At 51.7% G+C, this 12,536-nt stretch overlaps 1 protein-coding gene across 1 annotated transcript in view; it reads left to right on the top strand.

Annotated features, from left to right (window-relative positions):
* The window catches only part of MPPED1 (metallophosphoesterase domain containing 1), a 70,205-nt gene extending 65,283 nt beyond the window's left edge, over positions 1 to 4,922 (top strand). Inside the window, exons 6-7 of the mRNA XM_007453932.1 lie at positions 2,493 to 2,606; positions 4,763 to 4,922. Of these exons, the coding sequence (XP_007453994.1) occupies positions 2,493 to 2,606; positions 4,763 to 4,881 (233 nt within the window). The 3' untranslated portion in view covers positions 4,882 to 4,922. The remainder of the gene's footprint in view (positions 1 to 2,492; positions 2,607 to 4,762) is intronic.
* The last annotated feature ends 7,614 nt before the right edge of the window (positions 4,923 to 12,536 follow it).

Genomic DNA, 12,536 nt, shown 5'->3' with positions numbered 1-12,536 from the left:
GCCGGGCCGGCCCCGAGAATGCCTGCCCCTGCTGGGGGAGGATGCAGGGGGTGTGGGTGCTGGCAGCGGGGGCGTAGCTGGGCCTGTCGAGGGGGGCTGCGGATGGGCTGTGTTCTGAGTCCAGCTTGCTGGGGCACCAGGGACAGGTCACCCCGTCGTGGCTCTTATTTCCTGAGCACCGACTGTGTGCCGGGGGCTCGATGTGTCACCTCACGGCCATGTGGTGAGGTCAGATCAGCTGCCCCTTTTATACACATGGTACCTTGGAGCTCGGGGGGGTCAAAAGGCAGGCTGGGCCCTTGACTCTCCAGACCTGAGTCCTGGGGGCTGAATACCACCAAGGTCACTCTCACCGGGCCCCATCCCGTGCACTGCCCCACCCCATCAGACCACCCATCCCACGGTCCCCAGGGCCCGTGATTCCACCGCCAGCAGCTTTCCTCCCCGGCCCCTCGGCCCCACTTTGGCCCAAGCTGATGTCACTGCTCGCCTGGTCTCTGCGTTAGCCTGCCGTCTGCCACCCGGGCCCCTTCTCAGTCCCCGCCTCCCCCTTTCCTCACACCTTGCTTCCTGTCCCTCAGCTCGTCCCTTTGATTCTACCCCCAAACTGCATCCAGCTCCTTTCTCTCCTCTCCACCACTGCTGTCCCCACCTCGTCCGTGCCAGTGTCTTGTGTCTCTTTGATGACCAGCGTGGTCTCCTCACTGGTCCCCCAGCTATGAGTCTTGCCCCAGCCAGTCCACTGTCCTCACGTCAGTAGGAGGGAATTCTCTGAGTGGTCCGTTATGCCATGCCATCCCTCTATAACCCTCTGTGGCTCCCTCAGTCCTTAGAATGAAGTCCAAACTCCCAGCAGTCCTGCCCAGACCGGTCTCTTCCCCCTCACTAGTGCCTCCACCAAACCTGTCATCACTCCCTTGGTGTTTGGGGCTGGGCTGGGCCGGGCCATGCGGGACCACGAGCTAACCCGATGCAGTGCTTGCCTTGAAGGCTCCAAGATGCCGGGCAGAGGGACACCGAACGGCCAAGCCCAGTGGGACACGGTCAAGGATGAGGGAAGCCTGAGACAGAGATCGTCAGAGGGGCCCGTGGAGGCTGACAGAAAGGGTGGTCTCAGCATCGGGTCTGGGAGAGGCAGGGAGGGAGGTGGGTGCGGGCAGGGCGTCCCAGGTGGGAGGGGCTGTCAGGTGAGGCCCAGTGCAGCTCCAGAGTCATTCGCTCAGATACCTGTTCAGGGAGAAGCTGCCCTGAGCACCTACTGTGTGCCAGACGCCCAGCCAGAGCCCTTGGCGCCTCCCTCCACCCTCACAAAGTGCTGAAATGAAGGCTTTCTTACCCCCCATTTCCAAACAGAGGGAGCCCCGAGGCCCAGGGCCCTGGCGTGGTTTCGGCACGACACGTGGCTTCTAGTGAGGCTCTGAGGCAGGTTTTTTGGCTCCCTCCCTCCCTCCCTCCCTCCCCTCCTTCCCCCCTTTCTACCCCCTGCATCCACTCCTCCAACAGCATCTTCTGGGTTCCTGCTCTCTGGATGCCTCACCACGCCTGCTTCACACATAACACACAGCTCCTGCTTTGGGGGCGCCTGTGTGCTCAGCCCAGCCCAGTTGTTGGATGAATTGTTGAATGTGGCACAGAGAGGTTAAGTGACTTGTCCAAGGTCACACAGCCAGTAGGTAGCAGAGCCTGGGACTTAAGCCCAAGAGTCTGCTCCAAGCCTGTCCCCTCTCCTTCCTCCTCTTCCTTCTTGCTTCTCTCCCCTCTCCCTGCTTCTTTCTCTCTCTCAGCTCTCAATCAGGTCTACTGCAGCCTGTCAGATTCTTTGAGTGGCAGGATTCCTCTTCCCCTTCCCAGCGGTTGTAGAAACCTGTTTCTCCCGCCTGAGCAGAGAGGGGCTGAGATGAACCCTAGTTGTCTGCTTGGAGTAATCAGTTATTCTCCTATGGTTTGTGTAGCCATGTGGGGATAATAAGCCGCCATATGGGACGGCTCCGGGAGGCTGGCGGTGTGAGCAGACCCAGACATGGCCCGCATGCTCGAGGCTGCAGTGCATGAAGTTCCTTTTCATGATTTTGCGATGTGTGTTTAGAAAGTTTCCAACATGGAAATCCTGCTCCCGCGGTCCGCTCTGCTGCCACCTGCCGGGGTGGCCTTGGGCCTCCGCTGTCCGTCTCCGGCCTCAGTTTGCTTCTCTCTGCAATGGGTGGATGCCAGTCTTGAGACTGCTTTGAGCATGAATGGTCTGGGGGGCTCACAGCTGTCGAGACTGCCCCCTCCCCACCATGCCTGGCCTACTCGGGCTTTTGTAAGTGGGCTCTCCGAGCCGCCCTGCAGGGGAGGATGAGGCTGCAAGGTCCCAGGCAGTGCAAGCTGGAGCCAGGCTTCCCTCCCGGGGGCTGAGGCAGGGCAGGGTGGGTCCAGGGCCACTGTGTCTCTGAGATTGCAGAGCTGCGGCCTGGGCCCTGTCATCACCCTCCTACTGTCTCCCCTGCCAGGCTTCCTGGACTGGGTCCCCAAGAAGATGCAGCGGGTGGGCTGCGTGGAGCTGCTCAACACGGTGCAAAGGCGCGTCCAGCCGCGGCTGCATGTCTTCGGCCACATCCATGAAGGTCAGCGGGGGTGGGGGCCTTACCTGCATGGGGGCGGGGTGCCTCATTGGCCCTTCAGGGGGTCTGTCTCACCTCCCTTGAACCCAGTCACCTCCTCCCTGGCCAGAGGGAAATAGCCCATTTCCTACATGCACTTCGTAAATGCCTATCCACATGTCGGCTATCAGTTAGCTATCGCCGAAATGTTTTATCGTAGGAAGGTGGAAGAAAAGTCTGGCGAGACTTAGAAGTAAGTTTTACTTCCTTGGAGCCCTGCAGCTCTGCCGTGCCTCCTCCGCCCTGGGAAGTCTTCGGAGATGGCTGGGGGCTTTTTGGAGGAGGGGACATTTGGATGTGCCACGGAGGAGGAGTTCGAGTTGGGGGCGCACTGTGAGCTCCTTACAGGGCAGGTGGCCCGTCTTGTTGCTCACATCCCTACGGCCTGGCATGCAGTAGGTGTTTAATGGATGGGGAGGGCTGCCTGCCTGCCCAAGGGGCTTTATTGGCATCTCCCCCCACCCCCCACCACACACAGACAGACGTGAGGTTCTGCCTTCTGTCCTGGGGGCAGGACCCCTTGCTATGTCCACATCACCTCGGGAGAGCGGGCAGGGTGGCCATGAAGGTGACTGGTGATGTCGGCTCCAGCCCTGACTGCCCCGGCCTGTCACTGCACAGGGCTTACCTCATTAGACCTCAGGCTTCCTCACTGGAGTCTGATTTCACCAGTTTGACAGATCCCTCCTTTTGCTCCTTTTGAACCTTTATCCCACCTGCCCAAGGCTTCCTGGTCCCATTATCCCCTGCCAGGAAGCACATGGTTTTCCCCCAAGCTTGTCTCCTGGCCTCCTGAACCTCTATCTGCTTTGGGCCAGGGCCCCTGGGACTCACAGGGCTTGGTCCACATCAGATCACTTTCCAGCTCAGAGGCAAACAAAGCTCAGACCCTTCCCTCTGCATTGTGCTGTCAGGGGCAGGCATGATCAGACCTCTCCAGCCCCAGGGAGCTCACAGACTCCTGGGCAACAGATGAGCCATCAAAGGCAGAATCTGAAAGGTCATGGGAGAGATGGACAGCTCTTGTGCTGTGGGATAATAATAATGGCTGTCATTTTCTGTAGACCTACTGTGGGTGTGTAGTGCCATCAGATCCAAGGTTGTGTGTGATCCAAACCACACCCCTGCATGATTGTATAAGAAAAATGCAGGCTCCAAAGAATGGGTAGCCTGCACAGAGGAGGGCAAGTGTCCCTTTTGGTTTGGAGGTGAGCTGAGCTCAAGGTTGAGGAGGATTCTGACCAGTAGATGTGGTGGAAAGAGGGTATGTTTGGGGACAGAGGTGAGGAGAAGAAAGTACATGACAACGATGGTGGTGATGATAATGATGGTTACAATGATGGTAGTGATGATGGAGATGGTGATGATGATAATGATGGTGGTGATGGTGATGATGACGGCGGTGATGGTGATGATGATGGTGGTGATAATGACAATGATGGAAATGATGATGGTGATGGTGATAATCATGGTGATGGTGATGATGGAGGTGGTGATGGTGATGATGATAGAGGTGGTGATGATAATGGTGGTGATGATGGTGATGGTGATGATGGTGATGATAATGGTGGTGATGATTATGGTGATGATGGAGGTGGTGATAATGGTGATGGAGGTGTTGGTGGTGGTGATGGTGATGGTGGTGATGATAGTGATGGTGATGATGGTGATGGTGATGATGGAGGTGGTGATGAAAATGGTGGTGATGATGGTGATGATGGAGGTGGTGATGATAATGATGGTGATGATGGCGATGATGAGATGGTGATAGTGACGATGATAGTAATGATCATGGTGATGGTGATCATGGTGTACGGTGGTGATGATGGTGATGGTGATGATGTCAATGATGATGTCTCACCATGTGCTTTCCAGGCAATGGGCCGAGCATGTGAATTATTATCTCATTTGCTGCTCACAGCAGGCTTGGGAGGAGCATCTGTCATCGTCACCATTTATAGATGAAGAGCCTGTGCTTGATGGTTTCAGTAGCTCGCCCCAGACATCTTCAGCCCCTTGTGGCTGAGTTCCCTCTGACTACCACACTCACCAGACCACCCTCACTGCCCTGGGTCCTGGTGTCACCTCTCAGCCCTGACAGCTGTGTGCTTACTTTCTAGGGTATGGAGTCATGGCGGATGGGACAACCACCTATGTGAACGCATCTGTGTGCACCGTGAACTACCAGCCCGTAAACCCACCCATAGTCATCGACCTCCCCACACCCCGGAACTCCTGACTGCCCCCACGGCCCCAGCGCTTCCCACCCGCATCAGCTACGTACCTAGCTGAGAGCACGGACCTCCAACCCCCCTTCCTTTCATGCAGACAGCCCGTCCGGCTGCAGGGACCAGCCCGGCAGGTGGGCTGAGGCCTTGGAATGAAGAAAATCACCCCTGACTCTTCAGCCTTCTGTCATTTGGAGTCATGACCCTGCAGGTCCATCAGGGGTTCTGTGCTCATCGCTGATTTCTGCGTGTCCCTTCCGTGTGTTCCTTGTTAAAGGACCTACTACGCTCGTGGCCCTGTCCTGCTTGGGAAGTGACTGAATCTTTATCCTTCTCAGTTGGACACCCTCGTGGGTTTGGGAAGCCACTGCTCTTGGACAGATTCTGGAAGTTCTGGCACAAAATCTCCTTCTCACCGAGGGTCTGTGTGGCTGCAAGCCTCAGGGTTGGGGGGTGGGAGGGTGTGTCGTAGCCTGAGTGCAGGCGGCCCTTCCGCTCCTTCCAGGGCTCCGAGGGAACGATCAGGGACGTCTCAGGAATCGGGCGGCACCTGGCCAGGCTGACCAGTCCTTTGCTTCATTGATCCCCCGTTTTCTTCCTGTGGGCATTTTAGCTGATGTAAACTGTGGCCTGAGCATCCCGGGCACCCGCTCGGAGCCTGGACTTGGGGGGTTGGTTCTACGGAACGAGCCTGATGAGGGCCCAGGACCAGCTGGAGGGTTCCCAAGTCCTGGATGCCCCTGGTCCCCTGGGGGCTGCGCTGCTCTGCAAAACTCAGAAGCCTGGGGGCTCTGCAGGCCGAGGCTGCCCTGCCCCCTGTACGCGCCCATATGGGTGTTGTCCCACGTGCACGTGTACACACACACACACACACACGTGCTCACGCCCCCATCTTAATTTAATAAAGTGGACCCCGTTCTCATCGCCCTTGACTGGGTTCTGTAGCCCGGTGGGATATCCCTTGCCCCTCGGATTTTGGCTACCGTGCCCACAGCCGAGGGAGGCTGAATGGCTCACAGTCGTGCTGCTGTGTCCCTGGGTGCCAGCTGGCGACCCCCACGGGAAGACGGCACAGAGACAGAGGTGGGCTTGGGCTCCGGCAGCTCCACCCAGGGCAGGCTTCTTTTTCTTCTTTCAATTAGGACTGGGGGGTTGGGCTGAGTCTCTGATGGACAAAGAACCAGCAGGGCCTCGTTGGGGTGAGGCCAGTGAGGCAGGATTAGCACGTGCAGGGTCAGATTCCGCCTTTATTTAAAATTTGGATATTTTGTTCATCATAGATTTTTTTCCTGCATTAATTTTGATTTTTAAAAACATTGCATTAAAATAGTGTCATTTATCTCGATCTATGAGTTTTTTGGCGCCCCTTAAGTTGTACACCTGAGAGGAGGGCCCTGCTCATCTCCCCTTAGTCCCAGGCCTGGGACCAGCATTTAATGAGCCCTTTGCAGATACGATCTCATTTCCAGCAGTCTTGCAAGGTGGGTACTGCTGTCCTCCTTTTGGAGACGAGGAGATTGAGATCAGAGAGGTGAGGTAACCTGCCTGAGGGTGCACAGCTCAAAAGAGGCAGAGGCAGGATTTGAACCTTGGTCTCTGGCTTCACAGCCCCTGCTCTCCCACCACTCAAAACTCCTGCCCTACAAGGCAATGCACGGTCCAAGTCTCTTTTTTTTTTTATTAAGGGTCCTATTCAGCACCTGTCTGGTTCATTTCTCATGGAGAGCCCCTGGAGTCTTGGAGTACCCTGTTCTCTGTGCCCAGGAGACCATGATTCCTTCCCTATTCAAGTGGGGCTCCCCGTGGGGCGAGGGGCACCATCCTGGGAGCCCAGTAGCAGCACCATGTTGGCCGAGGCCAGCTTTGCTCCGCGGGGTGCAGGGTTTCAGGAATCCTTTTTGGCCCAAGTGGTTCCTGGTAGCCGGGGATGTTTACAGGGTCTCTGGGGACACCTGACGCACGGCGTGTGTGTGAATGCGTGGGGTGGAGAGGACTCCAGGCCCTTTCAGTAACCTCTACTGAACTTCTATGCGGACCAAGAACTATAAACTTAAAAAAAATGGTTTTTTTCCTAAGGTACCTTCAGAATATGGTGTATTTTTATGTGGAAAATAAAAGTTATGAAGGCAGCTGTTACTTTAAAAGAAAATTCATTAAAAGTCCTTGAGGTATGAAAGATGATGGCATGCTCCTCAATCATTTCGGCATAACTTGATTGTGGCTGTAATTTTTTTGTCAAGCATGTCAGACAATAAAGTCTTTGTAAAAAGAAAGAGAAGTCCTCCTGGTGCCTCTTCCTCTGTGTCTCCGGGTGTCGTGTGGGGCATGTAGGGGAGGGGTTGCGTCCTCCCGGCCAAGTCCTGAGTCCTGGACTGAGTTCAGAGGCCAAAGACCTTCCGTGTGCCAATAACTGGCATCCTTCTGCTTGCTCCAGCTTCCCTCAGGGGCGGTTGGCACGTGCAGTTCTGTGCCTTGTTGTGTTCAAATAGCCGGAGCACCTTGTCCCCCCAAAACAAAATCTCTCGAAATGGCCTTAGCTCTGACCTCTTCTCGAAGCAGCAAGTTCCAATCCAGCCCTTGTCAAACTAAGGGTCCTGGTGTTGCCCAAGAAAAATACTGGCAGGTGTAACAGCTCCAGTTCCAAAGCTCCCTGTGCTGTGGAAGGTCTGCCATTTTCATCCATCCATCAACCCATCGATCTATCCACTCATCCATCTACCCAACTGTTCACTTACCCATTGATCAATCCGTTGATGCATCCATCCATCCAACCACCATCCATCCAACCACCATCCATCCATCCATCCATCCACTCACCCACCCATCCATCCATCCAGCCCACAAACATTCACTGAGCACCTCTCTTGGACCTGGCTTGGAACAGGGATGTGGCAGTGGTGGTAGTGATAGATGTAGGAGGTAGATTTAGGAGGTAGGGGCGTGGAGAGACAAGGATGGTAATGGGCGTTGGCTGCCAGTCATGGAGGGGGCACATGGGGCAGGAAGAACAGGTTGGAGGAAGGGTGTTGAATTCTGTTTGGGATTCATGAGCTGGAGGTGCCCTTGGGATATGCAGGGGGAGGTGTCCAGTGGCCAGGGACGGGGGGTGATAAATGGGCCTGCAGGGGAGGATCCTCTCTGGAGACCTATATTTGTGGGTCATAACCAGAGCCATGGGGCTGGGGGAGCAGGCTGAGGGAGCCCGTGATGGCGTCAGCCCTCAATGACCCTCTCCTGTCCTCAGACTGGCCCACCTGTAATATGCCCTTCCAAAGAGTTCCCCTCCACCAGAGCCTCACAGGCGCCTACAACGACCGGTCCTGGGCCTTGGGTCCCCGTCCATAGCCCGTGGAGAGGAGCTGCTCTATTTGAGGCACCCCTTCTGCTACTCTAGGCCATTGTGTACCTGAGCAGGGGTCCCGGGCAGGGGCAGGGACGCACCGTGGCTGCTGCCGCCTCTGGTAGTGCTGTCACATGGCAAGCGCTGCTTAAGTGCCTGGTACCCGCTCTGCTGACAGGCAGCAGCTGCTAAGCTCTGAGCCGTGTGCTCCTGCTGCCTTAAGTGTAGACGGGCTCTGATGTGTCCGGGGTTTACACAGTGGTGCAGGTGGTTCAGCACTCTGGGCTCGCTCATGCTTTACAGCCATCTTTCCCCAGGCACCCCCGTGGCCCGATGGGACGATACAGGATGGGGTCCCTGGTGACGCTCCTGTTGTCCAGCGAGCTGCCTCTGCTCCCTCTGCCTCCGCCCTTATGGGGAGCTCGTTCTCAGGGAGCCCAGCCCCCAGCTGCTTTTTCTTGCAATTCAGCTTCCATGAAGCTGGGCCTTGAACCTCCACTGGGACCAAATTGCCAGGCCTTTTTCTCCAGGAGACCCCTGCTCCACCCTCCTGAATAAGCTAGGAGAGGTGACAAGCTCTGTGGACCCAGGCTTCATCCAGTGCTCTCCCCTAACGCCATCCACAGCTCCTAGCTGGGCCCAAACCTGCCTGGCCAGCTGGGGGTCTCGTCACGGAAGATCTTAGACACTCCAGGGGGCCCTCAGCCCCACCCTCCCCTTGAAGGCATGGACTGCGAAGTCTTCCAAGATGTGAGAATTAGGCCCTGCTGTCTGGAAGCTCAAGGAGTACTTTGGAAGGCTCATCTGATCCCAGAAAAGAAGCTGAACCCTTCAGCTGTTACATGCTTGGGGTCCAGTGAGTGGCAGACACAGTCAGGCTTGAGGACCCCAAGGAAGATCAAATCCAGTGTGCAGGGGAGATCAGGGAAAGCCTCCTGAGAGGGAGCCTGGCTGGGCCCTGAACAACAGGAAATGATTTCCCTCTTTAAAAAAAAACGTTTTATTTTGAAATAGTTTTAGATTTACAAAGAGTTGTAAAGATGGTACAGAGAGTGCCCACATACCCTTCACTCAGTTTTCCCTAATGTTAACATCTTATATTCCTATGTTACATTTATCAAAACTAAGAGATTAGCAGTGATATAAGACTATGAGATCTTCATTTGGATTTTTTAAAAAATAAATTTATTTATTTATTTGGCTGAGTTGGGTCTTCGTTGCTGCGCGCGGGCTTTCTCTAGCTCCGGTGAGCGGGGTCTACTCTTCGTTGCGGTGCGCGGGCTTCTCATTGCGGTGGCTCCTTTTGTTGCGGAGCACGGGCTCTAGGCACGCGGGCTTCAGTAGTTGTGGCACGCGGGCTCAGTAGTTGTGGTGCACAGGCTTAGTTGATCCACGGCATGTGGGATCTTCCCGGCCCAGGGCTCGAACCCGTGTTCCCTGCTTTGGCAGGCGGACTCTTAACCACTGCACCACCAGGGTAGCCCCTGGATCTTTCTCATTAACGTCCCGTCCACGAGACCGTGTTGCATTTAGTCCTCGCGCTTGCTTAGCCCCCTGTGGTCAGCGAGATTTTCCCCACCTTTCCTCAATTTTCATGACCTTGAAAAGTTTTGAAGAATACTATTTTGTAGACTGCCCCTCAAGTTGGGTTTGTCTGATGATTTCTCATGATTTGTCCGGGGTTATGTGCGGAGGTGATGTGTCCTTCTCAAGGCATCATATCTGGGGTAACATGAGACCACCGTGACTTATCACTGTGGACGTTAATCTTGATCACATGGTTACGGGATGTCTGCCAGGTTTCTCCACTATAAAGATACTAGTTTTCCTTTTCCATACTCAGCTTGTTAGAAATGAGTCACTAGTCCAGCTCACACTCAGGAGAGGGGAATAAAGCATCAAAGAATGTGGACGTATGATAAGATCACCACATTAATTAATACCTATTTGGAGGAGACATTTCAAGGCTATGCAAGCCTCCTAAAGTTTTGCCCACTAATGTTAGCATCCCTCCGTGGATCTTGCCTGGATCAATGGTTACTGTGGTGTTCTCATGATGATTTTCTATTTCTTTTTCCCTCCTACATTTATTACTTGGAATTGTTCTGTAAGGGAGATTTGTCCTTTCTCTGTCATTTATTTATTTACAGCAGCATGGATATTCTTTATGTTAGAATCTCATGCTATCATTTATTTCATTGGTCAAATTGTTCTAACTTTGTCCATTTGGGAGCCCTTTCAAATGGGCTCCTGTGTTCTTTGGACATATTCCTATTTTTTTGTTTGTTTGTTTCACTTTCTTGCTTTCTGCTCCAGGCTCGCCTTGTATTTCTCTTGCCCCAGTGCTAGCATCAGCCATTTCTCCATAGAGTTCTGGATCCTTTTCTTTAGAAACTGAGATCTGGATTGTAGATGGACTGGTTGCTACTATCACTATTTCTAGACCCTCTTAGTGGCCAGAGCTAGGAAATATTTGTAGTATACTAATCCATGTATACATACACTTATCTCTATCCTTGCCTCTGTATCCATCCGTCCATCCATCCAGCTATCATCTATTTATCTTAAAATAAGCGTTAGTTCATACTGACAGCCTCCCCTCTGACGCTAAACCAACAATGCAGAATTTACTCTTGCCTTGCTGCCTTGCCCATTTGTAACTTTTTTCTTTGACAGTCAGAAGCCTGGCTCCCATATCTACAATCAATTTCGGTATTTGTCTGACCCTAGGATACCTACAAAGCACATAGTCTCAGAACTGCTGATCTGTACCCCTGTAAGAAACATCATTACCAACCAGAGAACAGGGTTCATGTGCAATCTTTTTGTCTTTAGCTTTACAGTCTAAACTCTGTTTTCCAAGGTTAAATTGGTCAGCTCCTTTCCCCCCACCCAATCAGTGAGGTTTTGTCATATATTTGCAATACAATTCGATCCTTCAGTCACAGTCTGCATTCCATCCTGAGACTCCCTGACACACTGATTGGCTGTTTCATGTTTGCATACAATGGAGTTCACTCTTTGTTGTGTACAGTTCTATGGGTTTTGACAAATACTTAGAGTTCTGTATCCACCACACCAGTACTATAGGGAATAGTTCCATCACCTGAAAAATTCCTTTATTTGGCCCCTTTTTAATCACACCGGTTTCCAGAATAGCTGTATGCTTTTGTAATCCCACGGGCAATAAATGAGTATACCTGGTGGTCCACATCCTCACCGGAATTTGGTATTGTCAATTTAAAAATTTTAACCAAATCTAAAAAAAGGCTACAAATGAACCTATCTACAAAACAGAAATAGAGTTACAGATGTAGAAAATAAACTATGGTTACCTGGGGATAAGGGGGAGGGAACGGATAAACTGGAGATTGGGGTTGACACATACACACCACTATATATAAAATAGGTGACTAATAAGGACCTACTGTACAGCACAGGGAACTCTACTCAATACTCTGTAATGGCCTATATGGGAAAAGAATCTAAAAGACAGTGGATATACGTATATGTATAACAGATTCACTTTGCTGTACACCTGAAACTAACACAACATTGTAAACCAACTATACCCCCCCCCAAATTTTTTTTTTAATTTAAAATTTTTAACCATTTGAGTATTGTTATATCTCATTGTGGTTTTTTTTTTTTATAACATTAAAATATTTTAATAATGGAACCATTTTCTAGAGGTCTTTAATATAATAATAGTTCTGTAACAGCATAGAAATTAGGATACAATTTTTTTTCAATGACAACAATAATAATAAAAACCAAAAACAAGAGAAAACAAGAAATATCAGTAAGTAGAACTGCGCAACACACACTAAAGAGAAATCAAAATTTGTTTTAAGTGGAAACACCAAAAAATAAGAAGGCCAATTCTTTCCAAATTGAATGATAAATTAAATATGCTTCTAATAAAAATCTCAATGATCTTTTGTTCTGGAAATTGTTAAATTTTTGAAACAGTAAACAAAAAATACATTGAGGAAATAGCTAAGAAAAATGTGAAATGGAAGAATACTAAAAAGGAAATTAACTCCAATAACTCCACTGGAAGTATATATTAAATATATATTACAAGGTCATAATCTAAACTAGAGAATCATTGTGGTTTTAATTTCCATTTCCCTGATGACTAATAATGTGGAACATCTTTTTATATGTTTATTTGTCATATTTCTTTTGTGCAGCATCTGTTCAGATCTTTTTTTTGTGCCCTTCTTTAAAAACTAGGTTGGGGCTTCCCTGGTGGCGCAGTGCTTGAGAGTCCGCCTGCCGATGCAGGAGACGCGGGTTCGGGGCCCGTTTCGGGGGGGTACC

Source organism: Lipotes vexillifer, unplaced genomic scaffold (assembly GCF_000442215.2).
Source record: "Lipotes vexillifer unplaced genomic scaffold, Lipotes_vexillifer_v1.1 scaffold382, whole genome shotgun sequence".
NCBI classification, from domain to species: domain Eukaryota; kingdom Metazoa; phylum Chordata; class Mammalia; order Artiodactyla; family Lipotidae; genus Lipotes; species Lipotes vexillifer.
The sequence above is the reverse complement of the archived record's forward strand: the minus strand, read 5'-3'. Positions and strand labels throughout refer to the sequence as shown.